Genomic DNA, 22207 nt, shown 5'->3' with positions numbered 1-22207 from the left:
AAAGTATTACATAGCTATCATAGCTATGGTTTTTAATTTTTCATTCTGACTCTGAAACAGATGGGATTAAGCATGTGCTTAATTTCCTTTAGAATGAAGCATATGTTCAACAGTACTCAGCAGTGTGAGGACTATTGGACAAAGGCCCTTTTTAAGTGACTAGACAAGATCTGTTGCAGTTCAAGAACTATCACAAAAAGGAATGTTAAATATAGTGAAAAAAATATTGCTAATAAACAGTTCATACTGTTGTGGATCAGAGACTGGGAGCAGATCCCCATATCATTAAATGAACTGGGATTTTCCCACTAGCTCTAAAACAAGGTTTCAAAATATTTTTCTGTGTGAAGTTTCTTCATCACAGAACTAATCATTTTTCTTCTTTTAGAGAAATAAAAAAAGCTTGAGAAGTATAATATAATGTAAGTGCAAATATTAGCATGTCTTTGGGAGAAAACGGAACAGTTTTCACACCTGTTGATTTATTCACATTTTAGTAGATGAAATTCTTAGTGTATTACTCCATTTCAAGGTTGTTTTTGTTTTGTCATGGAATAGAACAGTTACTCCTGCTGTTTCCTGCTATGGCTAAGGGCTTTGGGTTCCTACTTTTTTATGCTCAATTTCAGACTGGTAAACCTGATCTTTACAAATTCTGAAAGTCAAAACTCCTTTCTAGGTTCCCAGAGTCTTAAGGACATGTGTCTTCAGGGATACTCAGTCTTTTGAACTACTAGTGTTTTGGATTAGTTACAGCAAATACAAAATCAACAAGCATTTAAATTCTCCACAGTTTTATACTAACCCTATAATTCTTCTTTCAGAATATTCTTTTCTTTTATTTATTAGTGGTGTGGCAACATTGAAGAAATTTCTTGAAAAAGTATGACCCGTTACAGGTACTTGCAAAGGAGAAGTTCTGGTCATCAGAATACCACAAGAAGCCAAGTGCCTGAAACAGGGAAAATGCTTTTAGATGTGTTTCTTATCAGCAAAATAAGTAACAATGCATTCAGGTAAGACAAACAGTCTCTTGGATAACATTACAGAAAATGTCGGCCAGATGTTAAAATAAAGGCTTGTAACAATATACAAACTGTCAAAACCAAAAGGGGCACCTTTTTTTTTTTTTTTTTTTCTCCTAAGAGAAACTAAAAACAGTCCCCAGTCATGGCAGCAGAAGTAACTGGCAGAGTGAAATACAAAAGGCCTCATTAACCACTGGCTGCATGGCAGCTTGAGTTCATTTTCAAGTCTCAAATGCAATTAGTCTGCAGGACAGGCTTTCTTAATAGCAACAACAAGGCATAGTTCGCAATACTTTACCCTTTTGGAATATACAAAATAGAGGTTTCACTTGGGGATAGAAAGCTGAACTCTACTATAACCCCTCTGCTGCCACCCTTCTCTTAAAAGGACAATTTCATTTTGAAAGTCCTTTCAGAAGGTGCTTTGATTACCCAGCTTTCAACATTTCCTTCAGAAAACATCACCAGAACCTTGGACATAGTGTTTTAATAAGTAAAATTTAACAAATTACTTTTAAAAGTACTAGTAATTCTAAGATTGCACCTCGGTGTTCTCTGTGAAGATCTACACTAGAATCTAATGAATATTCATTGTGTTTAACAGTTCTACTAAATTACTGATTTTGCTCAGATAAGGCCAGTCAAGATGCAAAATGCTGCCTCAGAAGCTCTGAATTTTGGCACCAGGAAAGTAAAATACTGCTCTTTGCCCTCAGTGACTCTACAAACATAAGCTAAAGAGTAACTCAGGTCTTTTACTGATCTAATGATATAATCAGGACTATACTTCTGGATTCATGTGGTTAAAAATGGAACCAACCTCTCCTACCTAGAACTAAGCTTCTTTGGGGTTTATTTGGTTGTTTTGTTGGTTCTTTTAAACACAATTAACAAGAAGATGCCTTTTCTTTTTTTTTTTTTTAGCAAGCACCAAATCAATCAACAAATTAGCTACCAATTTTAAATTAAATTAAAATTGCCAATATATTCTTTAAAAATCAATGTAATTTATAATTCTAATGAAATACCAGTATTTACCCATGACTGTGCACATCAGCTTATACGGTCACTGTATTAGGAACTGGGTAAATAATAAACTGGTATTGAATTTAGAGGAAAATAACCATCATTAGCAGCTAGTTAGAAGCAATTTTTACAGACTTTAAAAAAGAACTATGCAACTGGGATTGAAGTATGATTCCTGAAAACACATTGGAATCACTGTGTTTGAAAAGAAACTAAAACGGGACAGAAGTATTGTGTCAAAAATAAAAAAGGATAAGTCCATGTTAAAAGGCTTTAGACAACTCTGCAAATGCTTGTAACAGTATCTCAAGGGATGTGGACAAAGACTGTTTTTTTCCAGACAGGCCGTACAAGACTGTTAAGGCAAAACTTTGACAGGAATGCTGGAAAGGTGCCAGTAACATTGTAGCTGCCTCAGCCAGATTCAGAGAAGATGGTCAAATGTTTGGAGCAGATCTCATTCTGTACAGCTGATTTAAATACCATTATCTGGGGCTATGTACAGGACACAGTCCAAACCAGTCACCAGGGTTTGTCTCTTGGTTTGTTTTTTAGTGTAATGCCATGCCAGTCTATTGTTTCATGCAGTTTTATCTGAACTTGTTTCAGCCACAGGGCTGAAAAACAATTCCTACAAATAATCTCTCAGCTGCCAAAAGAAAATGTCCTTTTTACAATTACAGTGCCATTTAAGGAAGGCAGGGTTAAGAGGTTATAATGCTAACAAGTATGGTGAAACTTCATCCCTCTTTCAATTTTATCTGAAGAACAGATGCTGTGAGAATGTGCTGGGCTGGATCCCAGTTCAGGAAAGCAGACCTCTAAGAAATCCCCTGGTTTCCATGGACTGTCATGTGTTTTTCTGAACTTGACTTGGGCCACTGAAGATAAACCAAGTCCATTCTAGAATTCAAACACATCTACCACTTCTGTATTTATTACATTTACCTGTGTGTTTACATTATTATCACTGTCAGTGACAGAACCATCTCACTGCTCTTTCTGGCATCACTCACTCCTGCCACTCACTGCTTTCTCCCCGAGCACTTGAGGACTGCTCACAGCACAGCCAACTCCCATGACTTGAAAAGGAAGCATTTCTGGTGTATGACACGCACGTGTAAGTGATCCATATTCAGTGATTTTCTTTTTGATTTTTTTTTTTTTAATAACCACACATTTTCCTAAGGCTGAAGATTAACTTTTTTGAAAAAACGTCTCTCTTAACTCCTCAGTTAAGAGGTGAAGGGTGTAAAGGGTGAAATTAGTGCCAGGAGCATGCCAGGGCAAATGTGTTTACTGTACCCCAACTGATACTTTCATCAGGATAGTGACATCTGATTTTATGTTCTGTGAGACACAAGTTGATCCCATTCAAATTCTTTGCCAACAGATGTTCATATCCCAAAAAAATGAGTGTACCAGCATGTGTCCTCATTAGCATCTCAGTCTGAACAAGCACATGAGACTTCTTTACCACCTGAGCCCTTGAAGCCTGCTACTTAGCACAGTGAGGTTCTGCCGAGCTGGCAGCAGGTACAGAGTGCACTCCAGGGACAATTGCAGGAGTGAAGTGTTCCCAGCTCCAAGGCTACGAGTTACACAGCACTGCGTTTGATCCAGCTTGTGCTTGCTTAAAGCCAGCAGCCAAGATCCTTACAGCTTCCACTAGAAACATTTTTAGTTTGCAAACAGTTACTTAATGGGTTTCCTTATACCAAACACCCTTCCAGCAATTGATTTTGCCCTGGAGACTCAAATAAATTAATCTTTAAAACAGCAATTTTGTTTACCAGGACTGAACGAATTTAATATTGCAAACACAACCCTAAGATTATACCACAAAGGATTTACAGTAAAAAATGTGGTCCAGTGTTACGTTATACCACTGCACAGTAAGCAGTTTTGCTAAATGACTGCATGAAATTTGACATCATGAACCAATCTCTATTCCACTTTTTGACAGTTTTTATGAGGATGAGAGTTTGATAAAGAAACACAGTAGCACTGCCCTAACACTGGTAACAGGTGAACCTTTTACACTAAGCTTTTCGAATCGCACTCTCATCTGCTTGCTCTTTTTTCTTTCAGTTCCAAGGTTAACTCTTCCCCAAAGCACATTGTTTTTCTCGAGCTGTTGCAGCCAGTCTTACACATGCTTAGGTAAGAACGTGTCGCATTATCTGAAGGGAAAACATCCGGCCGTTTCCTCAGCTTTTAATTCCTTTGACGGATCGCTCACAACTCTGCCACTGTCTCGGGCAAAGAGGAGGCGAGTTTCTAACCAGGAAACCGGCCCCTCTCTGTCACGCCCGCGGTCACCGCGCCTCGCCCCGCGTACCTGGCGGCGGCCCCTCCGGCCAGCGCCCTGCCGAGCGCCGCGCCGCTCCGCGCCATCCCGCCCGCGCTGCTGTGGCGCCTGTGGCGCCGCGGGGTCGGCCTGCCCTACCTGCGGGGGCGCGCGGTCACGGGACAGCGCGCGCGGCCGCGGCGCCCCGCCTGATTGGCCGTGCTGCGCGCGAGGCCCGCGCGCGGCCATAATTGGGCTTGAGAGCGTGAGACGCCCCCACCGAGCGGCGGGAGCGGCTCCGTCCCCGTGTCTGTCCCCGTGCTGTGTCTGTCCCGCCCCCGTGCTGTGTGTGACCCGCCCCCGTGTGTGTGTCCCGTCCCCGTGCCCGTCCCCGGCAGAGCGCCTGACCCGGGGGATCAGCGGGAGGAGCTCCTGCTGCTCATCCCGCCTGTGCTCAGGGTTACAGTCAGCAGCAGCGTAACAGACCCGGCTGTAATCACAGAGCACCTTTGACCTCAACTTGAAACGAAGTCATTAGTTAACGCTTTCTCGTAATCCACCTTTCAAATACAGGCTCTCTAAGGGAAAGCGTGCTTTACAATTACTCTGCGATAGGAGACCTACTGTTTAAATATAACTCATCACCTTTCATATTTTGTGTAATATGTGTCACACATAAATTGTTAAAAAGTAAGACTGCAAAATCTATTTCCATATTTCCATAAAATAGTTTGGGTTGTCTTTTGTTCTGTTCTGTTATTTATTTTTTTTTTAGTACCATGAATAGTCTTGACTGGGAATCTTGAACTAAGACTGGTATTTTCACATCCTGAACTTGACTTGTGTCTGGGCTGTATGCACTAGAAAACCAGCCGGGATACATTGCCAGCAATGTCCCTTCAACACCCATCTAACTGCAACTAGAATTTTATACTCAAGGTAAACAAAGCAATTTTAGTTAAAGCTGTTGAATGCTGAGTGCATAAAGAAGTGAGAAGATTTCTGGACAAAAATAGCAGTTCAATTATATAAACCTACAACAACATCCTCTTCAGAAAGCTGACCCTTTTAATTATCCCAGCGTCCTTGCCACTAGCAAAACCACTCATTATTAAATAAGCACACCACCAATTTGGATGACAGAGACTAAATGGGGCAGCTTTTACTTTACCACCTCAGGGTATGGTGTTTTTCAGATAAGCTGTCCTGCAGCAAGTCTCTATTAACTTGATGAAAAACAGAAATCAGTAAAAACCCATGTTCTCCAGTGCAGGTGAAAAACAAACTGCAAAGCTATAAATAGAAACAAAACCCCATCCTATGGTGTCCTCCTCTCCTCTAACCCTTATTACTAACCTCATCTCTGTCTTTTCCAACTACCACAAGTGCTGCTGTTATTTGCTGGATTCTGTGTCTGTCATTCTAGCCAGCTCTGTGGATCAGGAATTATCTCTTACAAAGACCGAAGACTTTCAGTGTTCAGAATAATTGAAGTCAGGTGTCGAAAAGTCCAAGGTGATGGATGTCTAAGGCACTTTGACCATTTTTTTTGCCTTTTTTGTTTTCTCTTGGTAGGCTCAGGATTAAACTTCTTCAACCTTGCTGGATACCTGTTGCTGGAAGAGAGAGTTACATTTACTGACTTTGACAGGAAGAGAGGCCCAAATTAATCCTTAACACAAGAGGGATGCAAGACATTCCTGATACACTAGAAAGAGATGTACTGTAGAACTACACAAGTTGGGTTTTATTCTAAATGCTATTTTTAATAACACTACCATCATTAGCAGGCTAGGTTTAAATTCTAATTATGAGGTTTATACTATTAAAAACAATTAAGAATTTTAAGGACACCTCTCAGTGTCCTTAAAATTTTTATACAGGGCAAAGAGTCAATCTTCAACAAGGCGAGCATACCCCTGTGTAAAAAAAGCCTATTTTTTATTCAGCTCTGTTCCTACAGATAGATGAAAAGAGCAGCTGGTTTAGTATGTTCCTTAGGCAGCCAGAGATATGATGAGGAAAGCAAAGATATAGCCATTGTGGTCCTGTTTATAATGAGTTTTGAATAATACTTACTATAAAAGATCTCAGAATATCTCGCAATTATACATTTAGGCTGGGAAAAATGATCTACAGGCATGGATGATTAATCAAGATATAAAATCACATAAATTTTCTTATATTTCATATAGGACCGGTGAACTTGGTGTTAGTAATAATTGAAGTATTTAGCTGTAAACATGTTGTGTAAAGGATGAAATTTGATAGATCTTCAAAAGGTTTTGGTGGACCAAAAAAATCTAAAAATGGCTTAAATCTTATTACCTATTTGCTCACAGCTAGTTTTGAAAACCAGCTGCTCTGTTCTTACTGGGTTCTACTCCTAAAATAGTACTGTCTGTATTTATTTAACTGCTCAGGAAGAACAAGATCTGCACTAAACTATGCAGACCCCGTGCTCAGCTCGGGCAGGCTGGGGGAGGATTGCTGCTTGAGGAGGCCCACGTCTGCAGCAGCCCTCACCCAATCACCCTGCCCCTGCCAGCCCTGGGGACTGTGCTAGCTGGGACACAGGGCCTGAAGCCTGGTTCCTCATGGCAGAAAATCTACAAAAACACCCTCAGACTCCCTCAGGGGAGCCCACAAGACTGTGGGAGCACAGATGAAAGCACCATCACCTCTTTCATTTATGTTCCTCAGCCCATCCTTACCAGCAGTGACACAAAAGCAAGGGGTGGTTTGTGTTCAGGTTATGCACATCTGTTTTGGTTTGAAAAGATAGGCGTCTGCTAAGGAAGGCAGGAACTTTTATTGAAATGGAAAAATATACACTTCCCCATTTTTTCCAAATTATTATAATTTTGAAATTAAGGGGCTCTCAGGCAAAGATATGGGAGTAGAAATAACAGTCCTTTACTAGGAAAATTAAAATAAAAATGCAGTAGTACAAAAAAAACCAAAACAACAAACCAACACTGACAGAGTCAGAATACAACCTGACACCCTGTTGGTCAGTGTGTTGATAGCAGTCCGACTACAAGGTGGCTGCACTTTATATCCAGGTAGGAATGCTTGGCTCCTCCCCCTGGGTGGAGCATTTGGGTGGCTGTAATTTTATCAGTCATGCAGCAAGACTCAAAGGCCCATTATCAGAAGAGATTCCTCTTGAGGGAGAATGGGTCATGGAAGGGATGAAGAACACTGCTCCACCTGGTTTTAACAGCTGGCTCACTACCAGAATATATTGTCATGGAATTATGAGGGATGGGTCATGGAAGAGATAAAGAACATTGCCCCACCTGGTTTTAACAGATGGTAATAGAATACATACTCTTGGTTACATCTTGCATTGCAACCCAAGATGACATCCTGCAGGACACAAAGCAGCCCTCATTTGAAGTCTTCCAAAAAGCTTATCTTCCAAAGTGTGTTTTTTAACTCACTGGCTTTCCAGTGACAAAAAGGATCCTTTCTACATTATTTCTTCTGGACATCAGAAGCAAAATGGGACTGGAAGATATTTTATTTTGTGTTATTTTTTTCTTGCTCATATAGCTTGAGATGTTTCTACAGAGTTGAAACGTAGCTGCTGCGGTAAAACATTTCCTCTCTTTGTTTTAAGAATTTCTGCCCTTATCTTTAATAGACACATGAATGTCAGTGAACTGTCCCTGGCACATGAAGCTAAGCACAGACCTGGGGCGTAGCTTCATGTGCCAGAATGAAGGACTAAGAGTTTAGACCAGGTTTGTAGCTTTTTGCATAATGTCAGCTCATTGTACAGCTCTTTACAGCATTGGGTGGGGGAAAAAATGAACACAAATAAAAAGTTATTTTTGGAAGAAGCAGCATGAAGGTGTAGTCAAAAGCCTGCTTTCTTTGAATGAACCAGTGCTAGAAACTTCTGCTGGCACAATAGATGGGGTCAATCAAGGACAGGCAAAGAGTCTGGATACTTCTTTCAGCAGCAGTGCCAGCTAGTGACAACTTAAGTTGCCCGTGAAACTGGACCTGAATCTTACGTAAAGCGGGACCCCGGAGGTCTGTTACTTAGGCATGATTCCAGATCTGCAAAGCTTGTGGGCTCTCAAATCCAATCTGTTTCAAATCCATACAGGAATCTCTGTGAACTCTGTGTGCACTTGTATGTGTGGGAAAGGGATAGGAGCTCAGTAGGGCTGGTAAACCACTAAGTAACAGCCCTGTCTGTCTCCTGTGGAAGCTGTGTGATGGAGTTAATGTTCAGGAGGTAAAAGTACATATTCAGGGATTTGACAGGCAGACATAAAGAACCTGGGGCAGCATGCATAATTTGGTGGAAAAGCAGGGAAGAGACACAAGCAAAAGGCAGTTTTCTCATTGTTTCATCACAGCACAATTCCTGTTAGCACTCACAACACATAACTCCCTTTTATGTGTGACATGGCACATTCCAAAATGATGACTTTATAGCGTTCCTTGGGACCTCATGCCTAGCTCAGGTCTGTTTAATAACAGAAGAAATGTAGTATTGCAACTGTTCTGCTTAACATAAGTTGGGAGTTAGGCTAAAGAAACGAGAGAAAGTTACTGCAAATTGATCTTTGTAGTGAATCTGAGCATGTGACATTTCCTTAAAATAGCTACATGCATTAAATTCTTGCAGTAGGGAATTGGTTTGCCTCAACCTTACTGTCACATGTCCCTGGGCAGCTTGGTAAATATCTCCTTTCGTAGCCTAGGAGCATGTGCCAGTACATCTTTCTAGAAATACAGAATGTGAGTTTAATAATACTGAGAATAAAGATGATTTTCTGCACCTTCCAGTGACAGTCACTCTTAATATTTAAGTACATGTAGTTAGTAAATTATTAAAAGCAGAACTGTTCAGCAAACTCCTGCAAACCAATCAACACAATCAAAGACTGACAGATCTTGAGATCAGTTGGTCAATCAAATACACATATTAACACGAAAACATGAGCTTCACATTATTTTCTTTAAGACAACCCTCAAAATGCCATAATGTGAACAACCTTAATAAGGGAAGTGATTAGTGAAGAATCAAGATGAGTTTTGCCATCATGCATTTATTACCCTTTTGGGAAATAGTTTATGCACTTTACCTGATGAAAAGTTCTCAGGTTGACTTCAGTTGTTGCAAAGGCTTCTGAGGAGATAAGGGACTTAGCAGGTGTACAATAAAAGTGCATGATAGTAAATAAACTGTGGAAGTTTACATATTACACTGTGTTACAAAATATCACTGATGTGCTGTATCATTAAGCAATCATGGACTTTGTACTTAGGTTGCATAACCAGTCTTGGTGTTTCACTACTACTAAAAGGTGAGACAATAGAAAACTAGCTTGTTCACAACACTTGACTGCAAGGGACAGTTCCCAGGGCTTTGCATGTGGACAGAATCAATCCTATTCAATTATTAGGTATACAATAGACAGTATTGTGAAATGTGTATATATCACATCAACAGAACTGGGGAAAAAAGTTAGTAATTCCCAGATGAAATGTAGAAGTGGTGTGAGGTCAGTTACTGCAGAACAAATAAACAATTTGTTTACATCCCCACCTAGGTCATGTTAATAATCATCTGATTGTTCCTCCTCTCTTGTAGACTATATTGAGTTTGCCCAAGTCTCTGTTGAACGCTTTCAAGTGGCTTTGAGTGAGCTAAGTAAAGTGAAATGATTGCTTTCCAGGTTTCATATGCAACACGGTTTTTAATGGCCTGGAGTAAGACTTATTTCCACTGCAGCAGCATATTGCTACAGACAGTCATATAGCTTTGATTTGCTTGTCCTATTGTGAAAAACAAGCTTCACTCTCTAGAATTTTTAGAAGTTTAATAAGGGAATAAAAGGGACAATGTCCAGTGCTGGTGTTTCTGGCTATTGGCCAAAGAACACACAGGTAGATTGAGACAGTGTTTTCTAGATACTGTTACATTACTGAGGCACATGCATATTCATGTATTTCATACTTTATTCAAACATTTTTGTGAGCTTTTTGATATTTCAGGAACTCTTGTTTGGTTTTTACACTGATTTATCTGCAGGACATCCTGTGGGTTAGGTCAATATATTTTATTTCTTCTTGTTTCCATCCTGTTTCACACTCCCTGATAAAGAGTTAACAAATCCTTCTCACTTGCTCTGGTTTGTGTCACTGTTATCACTTGGAAAGGTTGGTTGGATATGGGGGAAACAACATAATCACCTTACACCATTCCCTTAGTTACACAGGAGCATTTTAACATTTTGTGTTTTGCTAAGGTCTGGAATATAAACATCATCACACCACTATTTCTACAAGCTACATGGTGCATACATAGATATATTAATCACATGACTATTTCTATAATCTACATGGTGCAAAACTAATAGATTGTGTTATACTAAGACGCAGCTAAAAGGAGTTACAAATTGTACCATATCCAAATACTTATGATTAATAACAACATCTAAACATTAATACATAAATGTGAAAACCAATATTATAGTAATTTTTAACACTATGTCATCAATTTCTATTTTTGCCACTTTGAATTCATAAATTGACTTAAAATTCCAATATGTAGAAATTTCTGCTTTTTGTTGTTAAAGCTTACCTCCGTGATCTTAGATTATTTAATGTATGAATCAATGTAAGATGGTTCTCAATTTCTTCTTCCACCTGCCAGTGGTTTTGGCCAGTTTCATGTCACCTGCCAATTTTTTAAGCATAGCTACAAAAGGACTCTTCCGAGCCCTTACTAAAATATTCAGACTTGATCCGCCTGAAGGGTGGGAATGCGGTTAACCACCCCCCACCCCGCATCTTGGAGCAATAAAATGATATCTGTTTTATTCTGATATCTAGCGGACCGCCTGTTGGCACTGGTCCAGTTAACCTGACCAGATGAAACACCAAAGGCCAAACAGTTTGGCAAACAGAGCTGGGCACCCAAATTCCAGTGGGGCCAGCCCCCAGTGTCTGTGGGAATGAAGTTTTCAAGAATCGCTCCCATATTTGGCGCTTCCATTGCCCCCCGCCCTCACCGGAAGTTCCCTCACAGCGGGCTGGGCTCAGCGCGTGCCTCGCGGTTCCCCGCACGGCCATTGGCTGGATGCGCCGTCCATCAGGTGGTGGGCGGGGCCTGGCCCTTGGCCCACGGGACGGCGGCCGCGCCTGCGCTCTGCTGGCTCTGGAGGCCCCGTGTGGCGGAAGCGGCGGGGCCGCGCCAGTTCCGCCTCGGCGTTGTTGGCGCTGCACAAAATGGCGAAGATCGCCAAGACCCACGAAGGTAAAAATAGCCCGGATGGCTCCGTGCTCGCGCCCGCTGGGGCCGCGCTTGGACATCGCCCGTTGCTTGTGTTTCTGCTCGGTTCCGAGCAGCGTCGGGCGCGGCTCGTCGGGCGGGGGCCGGGCGGGCCGGGCCTATGTGTAATGGCGGCTGCGCTCGTCATCACCGTGCCCGGGCCGGGCGGGGACGGGCATGAGGGGGAGCTCTCGCTATGTTGGCGTGGGATGGAGCGGCGGCCAGGCCTGTGCTGGGGAGCTCGGTCTCAACTCCCCGCCCCCGGCCTCCTTCCGCCCATGGAGCCTCAGCCGGTGCGCCGTGAAAACCCCGCGGTGCTGGTGCGAGTTTCGCATCAGAAATGCCAACAACGCGCTCTTATTCCCTTGCCGAGCCCTTTGGCCTCGGCAGGCAGGAGGCGGAGAGGGCAGGAGAACGGGTGTTGCCCACTGGAAGCCGGCGCGGCCCGTGCTGATGTTGCTTTGCTGAGAAAAGTGCCCCGAAGGAGGGGAAAGATCGTGAGGTCTGGAGCACTTGAGCTGCCATTTTACACACACTTCCTGCCGGCCGGGTGTTGACGTGGGAAAGCGGCTCTGTGAGCGATTTAGCGGCTGAGGGCTTTCCCAGGCGGTGTGTTCTTCTCGAAGGTGCCGTGTGCTTGTGTGCGCTGCTGCTTCCAGCTCTTTTCAGTGTGAATCAAAGCTCTCTTTGTGGGCATTGACTGCAGCTTGCCCTGCGCTTAAGTATTTTCAGGCACCGGAGAATAATTTGTAGAATTACACTGATTCTATGTTTCTGCTTTGGGGATTTTCACTTGTGTTACTATGTCCGATAGGTGATCTGCTGTATTTCGTCTTAATTTTTATGCAAAATTCACTAATCGACAGCTATCTCTGGCTGGTGGTTTTGCACTGTGAGGTAGGCAGGCCGCTCAGGTACTCATTGTCTTTTAGGATTTTTTCTTGGTTTATTTCGTTTTATTTAATTTTTTTTTAGTTTTGCACTGAGAAAGCTTTTTAAGTGGAAAGCAACCATCTTCCGTGGAAGTGGGGTTAATGTAGTCTTTACAGACCTAATCTGATTTTAGGGATGAAAAAAGCTTAAACTTTTGTCCTTACTTCCTTTAAAATCTTAATTTGATATTTTTTTTTAAATTTTAGGGTATTTTGGTATAATTACAGAAATTGTCTTGTCCTTTGTTTATATGCTGTGACATACATAAGATTGTGTGAAATAATACACAAGTATTACACATCACAGTGCTCTGCCTCTCCTACTACCTAAAGAGATTTTTGTCATAAAATAGTAGAATTGTTGAGGTTTGGTTGTTTGTTTTTTAATTTCCGAGCTAGAATTGCTTATTTATTGGAGCAAATGATGATACATTGACTTCAGTGAAAACATTGACATGCTTCCAGTTGCATGTGTTTTGGTTAGTGTTGTATCAGAACAAGTTTTAAGGGGGAGGGTGCTTAAATAAAGAATATGTATAACAGGATATAATCACATAAAGATTTTTCCCAGCATGGAAGCATTAGCTGAGCAGCTTGATTATTTTTCTTCCAAGTTCTGTCTTTTTTCAGATCCTCACTAATCTTTCAAATTGAGTTGTTTGTTACTAAATAATCTTAAAATATTTTTAATATATCTGTTCTGTTTGTTAAATACTTACTGATTGATTTGATCAAGGCACAGCTTGAAAGAGGCATCAGAACAGTTGGAGGTTGTGGCAGTTACATAGTTAAAGAGGAACTCTGTCTTTGAGGCTGAAAAGTAAAGCCTCATGTGGTGTCTTAAAAAGCCCCAACAAATGTGTGAGCTTTCAGTGCTGTTGAAGGTCTTTTTTAATTTAATTTTTTTTTCTTGCTCAGAGAAGAGTAGAGATCTTCAAACATAATAGTTCTAACGTGTAAGAGTGCTAAAATAGCTAAAAATAAAGCCACACAAGAGCAAGCTAAGTGTGTGAAAATATGATAAGACATGAAAACATAGCACTTGTTTACTCTCTAAAATACCTCTCTCGCACAGAGTCTTCTTTCATGTTTTAACGTTTAGAGTAGAACTACATGTGTGTTAACAGAGCACATATTAGAGAAAGCCTCTCTGTGAGATAGATGTTTAGAGACTTCAAATTCATTTGTGTCAACTTTAATAATATTCAGCATTTATGGTATGTTTCAAATCAACTGCATGTTCAAGTTGCTTCTGCTAAAATACCAAAATATATAAATAATGGAGTAAAATACAGAACAGAAATGATCAGTAGAATATTATTCCTCTTTTTTTTTCCCCCTTATATCCCACTCCCTTTACTGTTTTTCTGTGAGTGAAGTTTCCAGTATGTCCTGCTTAACTAAGCCATTAAACAAGTACTTTGCTTTGTGATTAATCTTTCTTAATTTGCTTTTTATTAAAGAGCTTTGTTAAATATGGTGTGAACTTTTTCAAGGAAGCTGAAGGAAGCTAACTGGCACATCTTGAATGTCAAAATAGCATTTTCCAGCTAAATATGTGATGCTTTCCAAACACAGGCTACCTGTGGCTACAGGCCTCGTGGTTCAAGGAGTTTTGTGGGGTGTTCTTTCTAGACTGCTTCATTTAGACTGGCACCTGGAGGCTGTGTGGCATTAGTTAAAAATTAGGGTGGCTATCAGTAAGGTTTGTTGAGCATATATAGATTTTGTTTTTTGGTATAGATTACTCTGGTTAGCTCTACAGCTGGTTTTGCTGTAGGAAAATCAGAATGCTCCTTACCTTGCCAACACTTATAGTCCCTGTAATTTAAAGGAGAAGGCCAATATGAATGAGACCTCTACCCTGTTCATGAAATGTAGCCGTTTTAAAAATAATATTAGAGGACCAGGCCTTCGTATGATAGCTGGTGAGAACTATCAATAGGAAAATATTTTGTATTGACACTTTTACTGCAGAAATCACCCAATTGTTTCACTTAACTCTGTTGGGGATAGTTGAGGTGGGAGGCATGAGCAAATCTCTGTGGCCCATCCTGCAGTGCAGGGAAGTTGTTGGTGTGTTATGTGTTCGAGCTGTATCAGCTGGTCAGGTTGATTCAGTGAATGGGTGATTGCCATCACCATCAGGCATGATGATCCTGTAGGCAAGATCCGTAGGCTTTTTTATGTTGAAGTTGGTTACAGCTTCGGTCAGGCCTTAGTGTGCCACTAAAGAGGCAGTGTGTTTGTTGTTCCACTAAGTGCCCTTTGGAAATAAGGGAAGCAGTGGGGTTGTACTCTTACATCACCCACTCGGTGCTGGTGGTGTTATCCTTGGTAGAGATGGAAGCTCCAGGTATTCTCTTCCACCCCCAGTACTGCAATGCACCAGACTGCAAAAAGAATCTTCAGCAGCTTCATCCGCTCTCTGGGAGAAACAGAAATAACTAAAAAATCTGTGGAGAAGGTACTTGAGTTGCATTGGCTCCGTAGCCATGCCATAGGACAATTCCACAGAAGTGGAATACCTTAAGAGGACACTGTAAGCGCAAGAGAAAGATCCCTAATTTGGCAGTAGTTTCTTTCTGTTGCTTCTCGAGGAACTAGCACATTGGGGAACAATGTGTTCCACTTTTTGGACTCACAGAAATCCCCTGGGCTGTGCAGGATTTTAGAGGGAGCAGGATGTACCCACAGGCAGGATTCAGGAGGTGCTCATGGCCAGCTGTATAAGGCTTTTGTGAGCTTTCAGCTTCTCATGAGCTTAAGGCATCACGAGTCTCTGTAACACAGAGGTGACTGAAGTTATTCTGCTCTAGAAAGCTGCAGAAGTTCAATGGAAGCCCTCAAGTGGCTGGAGCAAGATTCTCCTTAGCAGCCTTTAGGGTACATCTTCTGTGTGTGGGATTCTTGATGAGTTTAGAAACACATTTCTGCTGGTTTTCCTCACTCGACCAGTGCAGGAATTGCTGATTGGCTGCAAGGTTTACATTGCTTCACATGAAATCAGTATTTCTGGCTAAGTGAACACTTAGTCCTGCTGTTCTTACTTGTAGCTGTATGGCAAAGATTTGTCAGGTAAAACTCCAGTGAGTTGCCTCTCTAGGGAACGTGCCTTTGTACAGGAGGCATAATTTGTCTTACAGTGGGTTTGTGGTTGTTGTTGTTTGTTGGGGGTTTTTTGGTTAGTGGCAGTCTAAGTGATAAGAAAAGGACCCAGCCGTGATGTTAAGGCTTGAAGTTTGCAGTGTTGACATTTTAAACTTTTAAACTGAGCAATTCTGATCCAGTAATTTGCATTAGTAGTAATCCTTGCTTTTAAAAAAAATATTCTTATTTTAATTTTTGTCAGGTTTCCTAGCAAGTGTTGCATAACATTGTAGTGTCTTTTGTAAGATGGCCTGTTGGTAAGAACATGTCAAATTTATTCATCCTGAAAGAGAAGTGAGCAACAGTAGTAAACAATTATTGAATATTCAGGATTCAAGATTATTTGTGAGCAAAATTTCCTGTAGCTTTTTTTGTAAATTGACAAGTTTCCTATAAGTTAATGTGGCAAGCAATACCACTTCAGGTGGGAGAGGGTGAATCCCAGAATAATTGATGTTGAAAGGGTCTTTTGAGACCATGTAATCCAATTCTTCCTCTCAAGCATGATCCTTTGTATTCTTGCAGCTATGAAATGCAACTCTTGGGGGTTTTCTTGGCCATTAAAGTAATTGCTTGATCTAGTGAAATTTACATTGTGTGGTTATTGTGTTTCCATATCTATTAACTCAAAATTCACATGAAAACAATAATCATTTTTGCACAGCTGTGCCTCAATATGCATACAGTTACATTTGTTGAAGATAGTTGGATTACTGGAATTTATTTTTGTGTTGCATTACAACAGATGGGAGGAAGGCATGGTTTAATTTTGTTCCTTGTTTTTTGGATTAAGAAATTAATGTTCTTTCTGAAAGTACCAAATTTCTAAGGTCAAAGATGGCCACCAGAGTTGATTAGAGTCAGATCCTGATATAGTACAAGAATGACAAAGCTTCCATTTGTCCCATTTGAAGGGTGTTTTGTTATCAGAAGAATAGTAGTCTTCAAATATGGTGGTGCAGGCAGGAATAGTGATGAGTAAATAACATTTGAGCTTCTCCTTTAGCATTTGAGTGAAAAGAAACTGGTCCTAAGTTTTGGGGTTTTTTTTATTAACTTGTTACCCAGTGACATATTAGAGTTGGGATTTTTATTTACTTATTTAAAGATAGTATAGCTTTGCAATATATTAGAAAGCACAATATGGTGTTGTTTTATTAAATCTCAGTTTTGAAAACCTGTGCAGTAATTGCTTTCAACAGAGTTGTTAAATTAACAAAGTTGGTGATAACGTAGTGAAAGGCTTTTTTAAATGAGAGGATTACATTTGTTTTGAAAGGGTTTTGTTAGTGTAGTGTTGAGAAATGCTGCTGTGGTGTAAATAACCTTTTCTGCTACCTCTGTCGGAAGATAAGATATGGCAACAATGAGTTAAATAGTTTGTTTTAAGCCATACAATTAAAGTACTCTGTGCTGGATAATATTAAGATGTGAGGAAAAGCTGTTAATGAATACCAGCTTATGAATTATGATTTTGTAGTTTTGTATGTCATATATGTTTATTTCTTTTATAATAATCTTTCAGGTTGGGCAAAAACCTCTGTTTGCTGTACGTAGTAACATGACTACTACATTTTGTATGTATGTATAACAAGACTTTTGTGTATGTCTTTACCCTAGATATCGAAGCACAAATTCGAGAAATTCAAGGAAAAAAGCCTGCTCTTGATGAAGCACAAGGAGTAGGCCTTGATTCCACAGGATATTATGATCAAGAAATTTATGGTGGCAGTGACAGCAGATTTGCTGGATATGTCACTTCTATTGCAGCAACTGAATTGGAAGATGTAAGTGATTTTATTTATTTTGTTTGTTTAGGGCATGCAATGTAATTATTATAGAATTGATTTTGAGTAATTTTTAATAGCAGTTGCTTGAAGCAGAACCAATTTTCATTAAAGCCATAGTGCACCATGTATATATTATCTGGGAAGCACGTAATCATGAAATGAATTGGGTTGGATGGGGTCTTGAAGATCATTTTGTTCCAACTCTCTTTCCATGGGCAGGGGACACCTTTCACTAGACCACGTTGCTCAAAGCACCGTCCAACCTGGCCCTGAACACTTCTGGGGATGGGGCATCTGCAACTTCTCTGAGCAACCTGTGCCAGAGCCTCACCACCCTCGCAGAAAAGACTTATTTTCTTAATATCCAAACTAAACCTACTCTCTTCCAGTTAGAAGCCATTTCCCCTTGTCCTGTCACTACATGCCTGTGTAAAAAGTCCCTCTCCAGCTCTCTTGTAGGTTCCCTTCAGGTAGACTACAATTAGGTCACCTTGGAGCCTTCTCTTTTCCAGACTGAACAAACCAATTCTCTGAGCCTTCCCTCAAGGGAGAGGTTCTCCATTTCTCTGATCTCTTGGTGGCCTCCTCTGCAGTCACTCCACCAGGTCCCTGTCCCTCCTGTGCTGGGGCCCCCAGAGCTGTGTGCAGGGTTCCAGGTGGGATCTCAGAGCAGAGCAGAGGGGCAGAATCCCCTGCCTTGCCCTGCTGCCCACAGGGCTTTGGATGCAGCCTGGGACATGTTTGGCTTTCTGGGCTATGAGTGTCATTGCTGGGTTCTGTCCAGCCTCTCCTCCACTGGGTTCCCCCAAGTCGTTCTTGTCAGGGCTGCAATTCTAGCTTATACTTAATGAATTTTGCTGTGAGAGCCTTGCAGGCTCAAGCAGGAGGCAAAAAGTTGTGGCCTGGTACTTAATGTTAGCCATGACTGGAATAATTAACTTTGTTCTGTTACTGTGTCAGGATTACAAATGATGGTAAAAAATGTAATAAAACTTTACAAACAGCAAACTTTAATTTTTCAGGTTCAAATTTCAGAGCTGTTTTTAAGAATTGGCTTTTTCACTGTGTTGTGTTCTCCTTAAGTATCCTGCTTGTAAGATTACCTTATGTTAATTTCTAATGTTGAACATTGGACCATATTTTCACTTGCAGGAACAGTCAGGTGTATAGGCCTTATCATAAGTACGTAGCCAACTACATCTTACACTGAGAGAATTCTGTTTCTAAGAATGAGAAAGATTGTTTAGTTTCGTACTAGTTGATACATGAGGTGTTTTTCTTAGTGACCTACTTGTGTCATCTACAAACTTCTAAGAATGCGTTATTAAAAATTTCCATTACTCTGGGGCTCACAAAGTCTAATTATTTTATGAGCACTTTTTCTTTTGGGTTGGTGTAAATAATCTAATAGAAATTGACTATGGATATGAAGAAATAGCTAAAGCAAGTGCTTGTTTTTGCCATTATGATTAAGTATAACTAAACTAACATGAATCGATCTCTGAAGTTTTCACTGTTTCTGAAGCTTTTTTATAGGGTTATTAAGTCTTGTTCCATATATATATATATGTGTATATATCTGACTTGTAAGAAAAACAGTTTGGATATCTCTGTACCAGTTCTCATAATCTCTGTACCAGTTCTCATATGCCAACTAGGGAACTGTAACAGTAGCACTAATATGAAATACAGACTTTTCGTCTAATTTGATAGCATACTTGATTAAATGTAGCATATTGAAGAAACTTGAGCCTTCTTACTGATATGAGCAGGTTTATCTGACTGGCCAGTTTGGGAATAGTAAGAAAAGCTATATGAGAAAGCTTGCTAAAATTTTGAATTACCTATTCTACGTGTACATTTTCATCTTTTCAATGACCACAGCATGTTAATTTGATGTTGCTTTATCTAAATATAATACTAGCATGACAAATTCACCATGTCTTTACTGACAGGATGATGATGACTACCCTTCCACAAGTTTGCTTGGCCAGAAGAAGCCAGGATACCATGCTCCAGTGGCATTGCTTAATGACATACCACAGTCTACTGAACAGGTACGTCTTAATTGAAGGCACAATAAAATATTCTTGTAAGCACTGAGGAAAAGAAGTGTTAATAACAGGTTTTGTTTTCTGGAAATATAAGATGTATGTAAAGAGCTGTGTTTTTTAAATGTTGCAGTAAACTTGTTAATGCTTTAGTTTGGAATTACACAGGGTGATAAAGATTGGCACTTGTGCATGTAAAGCCAACATGAATATAGAAACTAAACTATGGAAATTTTAAAAAATTGAAATCAGATATTTCATTAAATTAAAATAACTGGAAAACTTAATATCCTTTATACTTATTGTTTTTTAAGAAAAATGTAATCATGTTAGTTTTATATTCCTGGAGTATTTTTCTCCATTTTAAAAAAATTTAAAAGCACAAGAAGTAGTATTAAATCACCCTGCAAAAAGAAGGGGAAAGATTGACACAGCATGAAATGCTTTGGTGAACAAGTGAAGAAACTCTTAAAATGTCAAATTTTTATCAGAAATTATATTATAAGAAGTTCTGTGTTTAGAAAACTGAAATTCTAGTTACAGAAGTAAAATTTAAGTTAGTATAGTGTTTTGACATTTCCTGCATAGTCGAGGCAAAAAATAATGTAAGTCATACATTACATCATAATAATACAGAAAATGAATACAGTACCATACACTTTTTATATTAGTCTTCATGAATCTGTGACTAATGGGCTTTCTTGGTTTTTAGTATGATCCTTTTGCAGAGCACCGTCCTCAAAAGATTGCAGATCGGGAAGATGAGTACAAAAAGCACAGGCGGATGATGATAATTTCCCCTGAGCGTCTTGATCCTTTTGCAGATGGTAATTTATTTTGGCTTTTCTATACCCTTTAAGAAATTTTTGTCTTTAATTGTCTTTAGCCCTTTGATTTCTGTTGGCATGCTTATAAACTTAGTTTTATTTTAAACATCCCCTTTTCATAGAGATTTGGTTGAAAATTTAGATGCCATATTCTTCATCTTTTATAATACGAGTTTTCTTTCCAGGTAGAAGGACAAGAAAATTGTCAATGAGCCATTGCCATAGAAACACAAAGGGTTAAAGGTTTCTCTTTTCATTTCGTTTTGGGTTGTGCGTTGTACTTTGAACAACTTGTGTATTGAGTGCTCAGATTCATTCAGTACCTTGATAGATTTCATTCCAAGTTATAGATTTACAGGGTTACTGCTTTTGAAATGCTAGTAGAGCACCTAATTCTTACCATCCTATGTAAATTTTAGGTGGTATAGCTAAAAGAAGCAAAAGCATTTATAAGACTTTGATACTATTAATAGTTCAAGTCTGTTCTGATAATTTTAGAATGCAAGTCAGGAGAAGGGGTGTTAGTGGGTCTGAAATTTTCTTCAGGTGAGTGAGTTTCACGTGTGGCAATGAGGTGCCTGTTGGCTTAAAATTAGTAGCTATTTTGCAGGTTTTGCAAATGAGAATTTCAGCCTGCATGAATTAATAGGGATATTAATTATTTTACTTGCTTAATTGTAATTGATATAAACATGTATTGTCAGAATTCACAGGCCCATACTAACTGTCCTTAATTTCTTTCCTACAGCAGTACTGCTATATGCCAGTCCTGTCTGCATTCTTAAGGGTGCAGTTCAACACATCCTGTGTAGATTATGGTGAAAAAGTATTCCAAAGGAAAGTCCTATCAAAGCTAGTGTCAGAAAGACACAGCCAATTGGGCAGTGAACTTCAGCATAGAAATGTTTAAGAAGTTTATTTTTTTCCCTAAAGTGTAATAGCTATACCACTAGTATAGCAAATCTGCACATTTTTCTTAAAGAAAAGTGTTTTCTTGACAAGTCTCATTTCTATAAAGTTGGGCTTCTTTTAAAGTATTTAAAATTTCAATTAATGCAAGATACAGAGCATAAAACAACATATGGTGTACAAAACCCATTACCTGTGAGTATTGTTGTGGTGGTGTATGTACTGTATTGCATTCAGCTCCCAATCACAAGTGTCCCTTGAGAAGAGAAGAGGGGGAAAGTGTCATTAAACAGTATTTTGGGGTTTTTTTATTTTGTTTTATTTTTATTTTTAATGAAGCCCTGTTACAATATGACACTAGAAGGTCTGTGAGACATGTCCAGATTTGTCAAACTTATAAATGGGTCTTTATGATAAAAGAATTTAAACATTACTTAGGTATGCAATAGTTATTTATAGTCAGATAACAAGTAGGATTTAACAGCTTACACAAGGTAATGTTTTGATTATAAATATCTTTCCAAAGTGTTACTAATGGTAAAGAGATAATTTTCTAGGCTTCTATTCTGCTGCTTGAAGTCAGAACTGCTGATGGAGACAAAGGCACGAAAGTGTACGTATTCCGGATTAGCAACCCAGGAACCCATCACTTCTGAAGACTCTTAACTGTGTTGTCATTTTATCATTTTTATCGGCTTTAAAATATTTGTTTGAAACTGCAGTAGTTATGTTTGTGTTCAAACAGGTTAAATTGATCAGCAAACTGAATAAACGTAAGATACATGTAATTTAAAAAAATTTCGATCAAAAAGTAAAATTAAATGATCATGGAATAATATAATACTAGAGCAGGACAGTAGAAGTCCATAGTTTCTGCTTATCCTGTACTCATTGTGTCCATTCC

At 39.6% G+C, this 22207-nt stretch overlaps 2 protein-coding genes across 8 annotated transcripts in view; one reads left to right on the top strand and one right to left on the bottom strand.

Moving 5' to 3' along the window:
- COQ10B (coenzyme Q10B) overlaps positions 1-11420 on the bottom strand; it is a 19432-nt gene extending 8012 nt beyond the window's left edge. The window contains exons 1-4 of one of the 5 annotated variants that reach the window (XM_086897287.1): positions 11385-11407; positions 10955-11050; positions 5701-5960; positions 806-952 (exon numbers count right to left, since the gene is read on the bottom strand). In XM_086897287.1, coding sequence (XP_086753413.1) covers positions 806-952; positions 5701-5705 — 152 coding nt within the window. In that variant the 5' untranslated portion in view covers positions 5706-5960; positions 10955-11050; positions 11385-11407. Of the gene's footprint in view, positions 1-805; positions 953-4395; positions 4509-5700; positions 5961-7646; positions 7717-9452; positions 9525-10954; positions 11051-11384 lie in introns of those variants that run through there. The other 4 variants (XM_086897289.1, XM_023930779.2, XM_086897288.1 and 1 more) reach the window with 4 other exon arrangements.
- SF3B1 (splicing factor 3b subunit 1) overlaps positions 11414-22207 on the top strand; it is a 23218-nt gene continuing 12424 nt past the window's right edge. The window contains exons 1-5 of one of the 3 annotated variants that reach the window (XR_015289053.1): positions 11414-11629; positions 17347-17513; positions 19472-19573; positions 20280-20394; positions 21861-21916. Coding sequence is in view for 1 of the 3 variants with exons in the window: in XM_086897063.1 (XP_086753189.1) it covers positions 11602-11629; positions 17347-17513; positions 19472-19573; positions 20280-20394 (412 nt within the window). In the remaining 2 variants the exon portion in view is untranslated. Of the gene's footprint in view, positions 11630-17346; positions 17514-19471; positions 19574-20279; positions 20395-21778; positions 21917-22207 lie in introns of those variants that run through there. The other 2 variants (XM_086897063.1, XM_086897062.1) reach the window with 2 other exon arrangements.

The sequence above is a fragment of the Cyanistes caeruleus genome, chromosome 7, assembly GCF_971803275.1.
Source record: "Cyanistes caeruleus chromosome 7, bCyaCae1.hap1.1, whole genome shotgun sequence".
Lineage (NCBI taxonomy): Eukaryota > Metazoa > Chordata > Aves > Passeriformes > Paridae > Cyanistes > Cyanistes caeruleus.
The sequence above is the reverse complement of the archived record's forward strand: the minus strand, read 5'-3'. Positions and strand labels throughout refer to the sequence as shown.